The sequence below is a fragment of the Egretta garzetta genome, unplaced genomic scaffold, assembly GCF_000687185.1.
Source record: "Egretta garzetta isolate BGI_Z169 unplaced genomic scaffold, ASM68718v1 scaffold641, whole genome shotgun sequence".
Classification (NCBI taxonomy): domain Eukaryota; kingdom Metazoa; phylum Chordata; class Aves; order Pelecaniformes; family Ardeidae; genus Egretta; species Egretta garzetta.
In genome coordinates this window covers 286,260-295,640 of record NW_009258758.1, presented here as the reverse complement: position 1 = coordinate 295,640, position 9,381 = coordinate 286,260, and the positions used below count along the sequence as shown (strand labels likewise).

The following is a 9,381-nucleotide window of genomic DNA, read 5'->3' as shown; positions in this document are numbered from 1 at the left end:
TTTCCTTTGCTGTTGGAGGCATATTTGTAACCAGACATCTCCTGAAGAATCTCTAAGGCCCTATTATTCTGTTGCCTCACAATATTGGAAGCTAATCTGTTAATTTACTTTGAGTAATTCTTTTAAAAGGATAAAACTGAAGGATGAATGGATGAAAAGCAGGGGATTGGTTCAGACTGTCATAGATATTTAGGCAGCTATTACGCACAGCAGTGTTTAATCAGATGGTGACCAGGCACCTAAAGTTCTCTGAAGATCTGTGTCTTAGTAAATAACCCTGAAGGGGTGTGTGGTTTATCTCTTACAGGATGTTTCTTACCACTTTTTCTTGTAAAGTGTTAGACCGTAGAATCATAGAATCATTTAGGTTGAAAAAGACCTTAAAGATCATAAAGTCCAACTGTTAACTTAGCACTGCCAAGTCCACCGCTAAACCATGTCCCAAAGCACCACATCTACATGTCTCTTAAATACCTCCAGGGATGGGGACTCAATCACTTCCCTAGGCAGCCTGTTCCGGTGCTTGACAACTATTTTGGTGAAGAAATTTTTCCTAATATCCAGTCTAAACCTCCCCCGATGCAACTTGAGACCATTTCCTCCTGTCTTACTGCTTTCTATCGGGGAGAAGAGATCAATACCCACCTCACTACAACCTCCTGTCAGGCAGTTGTAGAGGGCGATAAGGTCTCCCCTCAGCTTCATCTTCTCCAAGCCAAACCACCCCAGTTCCCTCAGCTGCTCCTCATAAGACTTGTGCTCTAGAGTCTTCACCAGCTTCATTGCCCTTCTTGGGACACACTCCAGCACCTCAATGTCTGTCTTGTAGTGAGCGGCCCAAAACTGAACACAGTATTCAAGGTGCAGCCTCACCAGTGCTGAGTACAGGGAGACGATCACTTCCCTATTCCCCTATTTCTGATACAAGCCAGGATGCTGTTGGCCTTCCTGGCCACCTGGGCACACTGCTGGCTCATATTAATTCGGCTGTCAACCAACACCCCCAGGTCCTTTTCCGCCAGGCAGCTTTCCAGCCACTCTTCCCCAAGCCTGTAGCATTGCATGGGGTTGTTGTGACCCATGTGCAGGACACGGCACTTGGCCTTGTTGAACCTCATACAGTTGGCCTTGGCCCATTGATCCAGCCTGTCCAGGTCCCTCTGCACAGCCTTCCTACCCTCAAGCAGATCAACACTCCCGCCCAACTTTGTCTCATCTGCAAACTTACTTGAGGATGCACTTGATCCTCTCATCCAGATCATTGATAAAGATATCAAACAGAACTGGCCCCAGAACTGAGTCCTGGGGAACACTGCTTGACCGGCTGCCAACTGGATTTAACTCCATTCACCACAACTCTTTGGGCCTGACCATCCAGCCAGTTTTTTACCCAGCGAAGAGTATGCCTGTCCAAGCCACAAGCAGCAAGTTTCTCCGGGAGAATGCTGTGGGAAATAGTGTCAAAGGCTTTACCAAAGTCCAGGTAGACAACATCTACAGTGTTTCCCTCATCCTCTCGAACAATGTGACTGCCTCTCCAGTGTGACTTTGCGTTTTTGTTTCACAGCCTACTGTGCCTGTTAGTAGGGTTTCTTACTAAAAAAAAAGGCCATTATTAGCAAGATTTCTCTAGTAGTCCCCAAATTTATTCATGGAACCAGTATAATTTACACCACTATACTATGGTTCTCTGGCAAATCCTCATGTCTATGCCTCATACCATCCTCTCAGTTTTTAAGAGGCAACTGCAAGTACAGCTTAAACTTGCTTCAGCCAACAGTACAACCAAAAGAAGTAGTCTTGCACTTGTCCCACCTTTAGACATTTGGTCCTCCCTCCCTCCCCACCTGTGTTTTTGCCAGCATATTTGTGTAGTCACAGCATTAATTGCAAATAGAGGGCTCAATGCTGCTAGTGCTTATCAGAGAAAGGTGACAATAGTAAGAGGAGCTAGGAAGTCTTTTCTTTGTTATTAGGCTTAGGGTGTGCTATGTTAAGCTTGGGCAGAAATTCTAGCTCCTTTTGTACTGCCCAGGAATATATAGCCGATAAATAATGCCAGTTCCTACAAGGGAAGTGAAAATAGCTTTCTTAAGCACTATTTATATATACTTTATATACAAGTAATAACAAGGCAGCAGTACCCTGAAGAACTGACCACCATTACTCTCTTAGTCTGCTTGTGAATCAAATTTTAAGGCATTCACTTACTATTTCCCCAACTTACGCTCTGTCTATGCAGGTCCAAGGCAAGGACAGCGTAGAGACTGTTGGGGTAATGGAACAGTGGGAGGAAGTGATTGAGGAGCCATGAGTAAACAAGTTAGTATTAATACAGTGTTCCATAGTGGTGTTTTCTCCAATTCCTCTCTCAGCAGCAGATCTTTATGCAGGCCTAGGGAATAAACAACTATACTTAATTAACTGTGCTACAGAGACCTGTACATTTTGTCTCCTGTCAAAATATTGCATTCTGGCAGGCAGAAGGGGAAGAAGAGACAGGCTATTACCACGATTATGAACAGTAGCTTAGTATATTGCACAAATAATTTGCTATAGTTTAGATTAGTCAGCACTGGTGGCCACTTCACTAATTTTACTGCTCTCTTAGTGTTTTTTTCCTTCATTCCCGAGTGATGCATGCAGACATATTTTAGGAGCACTTTTCTAATACATGCCTCGTGTGTTAGTTCTGTCTAAATGAATAGGTGTTCAGCTGAAAGCCGCTGCCGGGACACCTGACAGTGTTGAAAGGTTTCCCAGCCTCTTTCTGTTTACTTGGTCCAAATGAAACTGCTCTGTCATTCTGTCTGTTGTGTACTACTGTTACATCATCTTAGTGTTAAGTACCTTATTCTTCTCACTTTACCCACCATGAGACTCTGAACGTTGCATGTCATGCTAAGCGTCATGCAGTTTATGAATTTTACAAATAAAAAGTGTCTGATGTTATGTATAACTCTGGTGAATGCACCAGAAGGTCTTCCAAATAATTTCAAAATGCAGCTTGTCTTAAAGACCTGATTTAGCATTCCTTAGATAAGCAAGGCCTCCATGGGAACTTGAACAAGGATAGTAGGATCAGTCTCTTTCACAGTTACTGTGATTAATGCTACAAGACAAATTCTTACTCCTAAGGTTCCATAAAGACATTTTTATAGTCCATTTCACCGAGCATTTAAATTGTGTATTGCCTTACTAATCAAGGTGTTGTGAACCTTAAAAATGTCACTGTATTCTTATAATCTGATTCATTTGACATAGTGTTGAAGATAGCACTTAAGAGCATCTTTCCTGGGGAAGTATGGATTATGAGTTTTTGCTTGTATTCGACTAATAGACTATGTGATTCAAATATAAATTAATCTCTTCAAGGGAGAGATTAAGACAGAAGGTATTCACAATCTGGATAGCATTGTTCAGTGCCAGTTTGGTAGAAGGATAAAAATGTGCAGTTTTGCATAGAGAAGTTATTCTTTTTAGTTGGAGATGCTCAGCTGAAACAGGGTTCAGAGGTCCTGTGCTGCTTCAGGCAGACAAGAGCAGGAAGCCACAGAAAAAGTGCAACAACTAGTTCTGCTGGGCACAAAGTGAATAAAGCCAGAGAGAAATTTGTGTTGCTTTCAGTGCCGCCAGACAGTCCAGTTCTGAGCTCTTCTGAAAATCTCACCCCATATTCTTTCAGTTGTTTCCAGCTGATTTTGTGGGAATTCTGGAGGATTTGCCTTTCATATCTGGGCATATCTTTATGTTATGGTATAATTCACAGCACTATATTCCCTTTTTCCATCTTTTTTACCTTTTTTTCCCCCTACCACTCATCCTTTTTTCATCCATCCATTTCTCTACTCTGATAACTGTTGGGGGTTGAGTTTGGTTTTGTTTTTAAAGGGCTTCCCTTTTCTTTCTCAGCCACTCTGTGATGCTGTGACTTGAAATGGCATCTTTCCCAAGTAAGAGCTTCAAAATCAGCTTGTCAGAAATCTTGTTGATAAGTGGTCTCCATGTTTTAACAGGTAAAGGCAATGGAGTTTTAGTCCTTGTTAGTAAAAGGAACGATGGTTCAGAAGCAGAGCATGTTGTGTACAAAGCAGGAAGACCCTTTCTCTTTGTGTATGAGTGCCTATGTACAGAGATGGCTTGGTTGTTCTGTTTCTAAGCATGGGTTCTGTTCACTGCTGCAGCTCACACCCAGGAGTGAATGACACAGCATCTGCCTTCTGTATTTCTAGTTCTGGTTTGGACAAATAGGTTACATTGTCCAAGTGCTCCCTAACCAGTGAATCAGTGAAAAGAACCCAAAAGGAATGCGGTGAAGGGTGGGGGAGAAGGGAAGATGGTGAGAAGCAAGGAAAATAAAAATGCCGGAGGAAAAAACTTCATGATAAATGAAGATACACACAGCAGAAGGTTGATGATGGAAGAGGGTGATTGTGTGAGATTGAACCTAGATGCAGGGTGAACTGAGGTGAACGGAATAAGACCTTGGTTTCTCAGTCATTTGCTAATTTACAGCTCAATCTTCTACTGGGACTGCCAGAGCAAGAGGACCACACAGGAGTTTGGTGAAAATAAGACAACAGGAATTAAAGATCACTGTCTGGCACTTGCCTTGCTTCCTTTTACAAATACTTACTCTCACTGTGTAAATAAGAATAAACAAGGGAGGGAGTATTAAGCTCAAGTCAGTAAGTTAAGGTCCAAGTGAAAAAGATCCACTTAACCTCTGGTGTTTCCTGTACTTAATATATTGGCTCTGAATATTGCATGTCATCAGCAGCTTTAGGAAATCAGATCTGCTAAATATTTTACTGGTGGATATTTTAAATGTCTTCAAAACATAACGTTCAAGAGGCTTTCCATTTAAATTCTTATTTTCAAAATTACATTTTCTGATTACAGTGAATATAATATATTCACTGCAGAAAATATAATTCTGAGTATGAAACAGGGTTACTTTAAAGAATCAAGTATTTTACAGTCACTGGCAGAAAACTCCCCTTTATACAAGAGCTTCACAATAGAAGTCAATAAGATTTCTTTGGTAACGTTTTCAGCTAAATCAACTGTTTTTAATCTTATTGTCATAGCAAAGTAAATGTGACAGCATTGTCAGAATATGTTCTCTGTTTTAAAGTTTATTGCTTTTTCTCCCCCTCCCCCCCAACAGAACAAATGTTAATAAAAAAGGAATTTACCGGTTTGAACAGGCTTCAAAATGTAAGGCAATTCAGGACAACATTTTGTCATCATCTATCAAGAAGAAAAGGTAGGTGTTTGCTGTGCTTTCTGCTTTGTTTGTTTTAAATAGAGGGGTAAAAGATTGTCCCTTTTACATAATTCTCAATAATATTAATGTGGAGCTATACAAAAGGATACTGTAATTGTTCAACCAATGTTTGCCTGCATTTTTTCTTTCACATGTATTAGATTTATTTGAGGTTGGATTTTTTTTTTTATGCTCACAGTATAAGGCAACAAGATTTCTCCTTGCCAGTTAGCAACATTTTATTCCAAGATAGTCACAAAAAGGTATAACAGAATCTGTGAGGTGTAATTTCATTCTGGAGTGTCTTTTTCCTGATTGGTGAGCACTCCTGCTATGAGCAACCTCAGTTAATGGATTCTTTTCAGCATATTCACTAGAGTAAGCATAGAAATGTACTAGTATAAAAACTTGCTAATTGATTGCACTCATTACAATAACTAGTCCACAGGAAACTAATTATTCAATTTTAGATACATTGAAAAAACACCCCAAATTAATTTTGGGTTTCAACTTGCTGTTCTGCCTTTTCCTGACAGGGAAAAAAATATTTTATATCGGCCCTGCTCAAATTCCTTGCCACTTGCTAAAATGAAAATGGGAGAAGCACCCCATTGCTTTTGACATGTAACATTTTGCCTATATGGATGCACCAATAAATAAAACATTGTAAATAAGAAAGCTTTTAATTAGGACCAAGTTCCAGCTTAAAATTAATTATATGCCATCGTGTCTTTAAAATTGGAAGCTTTCCCCCTCCCCGTCCATTCATGAAGGGAAGAGAAATTGAATGAGAAACAAAAGCTCTGCTAAAAATAATTATGTGTTTTTTCCCATTCAAAGGGCTGGAGAAGTCAAATTTTTCCTTAACACAAGAACAACATTAAATCATAATTTTAAAACTTCTTTCTTTTCTGCCCCCTCCTCACTTTCTCATTGCATTTTAAGATTTCATCTATGTTGAAGTCACCATATTCCCAGCATTCTGCCTTTACTCTTTTAATTCTTTCTTTTTTTTTGTCTCTTCTATAACCTCTTCTCCCATCAATATCCCACCTCATCAGCAATATCATCATTGAAGTTTTTACGCTTTTGAAAGGTGGTAGACCAGTATGTTGCTGATGTGCTGCTAGTGAGAGCTGAAACAAAGATTGGCAAATGAAAGTCAGAGACTTGACTGAAGAACTGACTGATTAACACCAAGGGAAGGACAACCAGTCACTGTATTGCCTCCAAAATCCAGTTATAGCAATATAAATGTTGTTATTTATCCCATGTGTTACGAAGTTGTACAGGCTGCCGGAATGCAGATGTGCTCTTCGCATCTAGAACATTTTTGAGCTGAGATTGTAGGAGAAGCTTTAGGAATTGTGAGACATTTATTCTGTGGCTAAAGAGAAAGGAGCTGCACCATTTAACAAGGCAGAAGATTAACTGGGTAGGTAGGAAGATAAACTGATGCTTGGAACAAAGAAGCAAGGGATTGCTTTGTGCCATGAATATTGCAACTCCTTGCCCTTCACTGAGAGAAGCTGCAGGGATCTTTGTTGCTTTTTCAAGGTGTGACCCACAGACAAGGTATATAAATGCTTTATATTGCAATTCTAGATTTTCAGGGACATTCTGGACACTCTTGCCTCTTAAGTTGGCAAAAAGGGAAAAAATTACTAGTTTAAAGCTTGTCAAATTATTTGATAGTAAAAAATGGTATGTAAGTTGGATATTATTATTACAGCAGGTATGGACTGATGGTGATAAAGAGCCTGAAATGCTGAGTTTTCCTGGCAGTTTTCCATTTTTATTCTAGAGCAAGACCTGTGCACACTCTCCTGAGGGTTTTAAAAATTGACACTTGTTTTGGTAGTATTGAAGTGTCCAAAGGCAAAAGGGATCCTCCTTTTCTCTTGCATTTCGTGATGCTGTTTTTCTTTTTATTTATTGCATGTTTCTCGAACATAGGCTGCCAAATAGGAATATCTCCTTTTTTCACTACTGCTGCTCAATTTTTTTTCTAATTCAAATAGCTTTTTTTCAAGTAGGTGTTTAGTTTTAGCAAGTAACCAGTGCGGCTGCATCTGTCTCTGTTCTGATATTTTGCCTGTTGTCTCCCTAGTATCTCAACACTTCTGTCCTTGCTGTTGTCCTTTAGATATCTGCCAAAAATTAGAAGATACTTATACTTTGTCTATGCCTCTACTGTGCATAATAATTCCACCTTAGCCACTGCAGTTAACGCGGAAGGTCACTGCGTACCTGACAAGTACTATAGACGAAAAACCCGTTCCAGGTGTTATTTGTCATCAAGGCTCATAGTATAAGTGAGTTTCCTACAACAGCAAGTGATTATAATGGTTGGGGTGCAGGTGGCAGACAAAATGAGGACAAAACATGTTTCTTTCACTGTTCCCAGCACTGTAATTATTGTCTTGTCCATATATTTTTGTAGTTCAATTTACCTGAGCTTTTTTATCTTAATAATAAAACCCTTTTAGCATCAGTGAATATGTGCTGTAAGCTCCTGGGTGCCAGTGGAAATGTATGCATTGTCCCAGCTCTGTAAAACAAAACAGCGGAGAAGAGGACTGTCTGGGTTACAGCAGAGCCATGAAATGATATCCTGGTGGCCTTCTGGACTGATTCCATTGGAGGAGTGATTCACCAACGCTCCTTTAAAGCAGGAAATGCTAAAATAGGCTTTCTGAGAAGAAAACAAAGCTTGCTGGGCTGTAAACCCAGCTGCAGCAAATCCCAGAGCTTCACTTTGAGTCTTTAAAAAAATTAATCTATGGGAATACTGTCTGTATTCAAGTAGAGGTCATTTCATGGAAGCCTTCTATTGGTGTGAGCAGGTGTGGCGGCTGCCTTGCAGAGCTGCCGCAGTCGGGCGCTCCTGTCCCCCCAGGACACGCTGCTGGGTTGTCTCTGCTGCTTGTGGTGCTGTGCCAGCACTGGCAAAGATGAGTTCTGACAGTCTATAGTGCCTTTGTAAGTCACAAGAGGAGTAAAACTGGATGCACAGGTGGAGCAGAGGTGGTGCTGTGCCTTGTAAGGACCTGTAAGTGGTGCCTTTTTGGGTGAGCTGGTGAGCTTAGACATCTCTGAACAACAGTGATTCCACCCAGCAGAAAGCAGTGGAAAGGCAGCAATGTTGTTAGTTGGTGTTTTTACCCTAGGTGCAGTTTCTGTTACATGTATAAGAAGGTCCTTACAGTTTCTGACAGTGAGTGCCCGTGTTTCTCATGAGGCCTCAGAACTAGCATTATGGATGATGCTTTGATTTTTCTCCTTACCAGATGTTTCCCTGTAACTTGCTAATAACTTGTCAGTCCGTGTGATATCTTTATGAGCTGATAGTAATTTTTCTTTTAATTTCTGACTCTAATCTTCATCTTACCAGTGTCTTTAGGGTAGAATTTTCTTTTTCTGTATTTTTTTCTCCTAGATAATGATAGCCTAAGTAACTCTTCAGGCCCTGTTATCCTATTAATGTTTTGGATTTTTTTCCGTAAATCCCAGCATCTGAGAGTTATTTATTGTTTAGCCGTAAGGAACAAAACTAGATGAGTGATTTAACATCAGCATAGGCTATTTCGGTCCTGTGCTGCTGTCCCATCCTCCCCCCACACGCACTCCCTGTCCTGTCCTGTGCTGGTATTGACACTTGTCTGACCCCACAGTGAGCCAATTTAGGTAGCAGCTTCAGCAAGAAAGTAGTTCCATTTTCTTTGGCTGCGGTTCCAAGGCTGCTAATACAATGTACTAGCAGGCAGCTGCCAAAATTAGGAAGGCCTTGTTCCCAGTTTCTCCGCTCCCATCACTCTTTGCTTATACTGGCCATGGTGTTCGATGGAATCTTTCCTGATCTGCTTTAACACACTAAAGAAGAAGAAAATATATATGCATATTTTTTTCTGTCTGGGTTATTTTTTTGCCATGGTAGTGAATTAAAGTGGCCTATGAAGGCATTTGATAAGCACAAAAGCTGGCAAAACCAAAACAGAGGTGGAGTCAAGTAAGTACCAGCATTGGCACAAGGGAGAGAACAGATTTGGAGTTGGACTGGAAGAAGGAAGAATATACTGTACCAGGTCAGATCAGCTACAGCTGCAGTGAAA

At 40.5% G+C, this 9,381-nt stretch overlaps 1 protein-coding gene across 1 annotated transcript in view; it reads left to right on the top strand.

Moving 5' to 3' along the window:
- The first annotated feature begins 9,112 nt into the window (after positions 1 to 9,112).
- The window catches only part of ST8SIA6 (ST8 alpha-N-acetyl-neuraminide alpha-2,8-sialyltransferase 6), a 25,375-nt gene continuing 25,106 nt past the window's right edge, over positions 9,113 to 9,381 (top strand). Inside the window, exon 1 of the mRNA XM_035888999.1 lies at positions 9,113 to 9,165. Within this exon, the coding sequence (XP_035744892.1) occupies positions 9,113 to 9,165 (53 nt within the window). The remainder of the gene's footprint in view (positions 9,166 to 9,381) is intronic.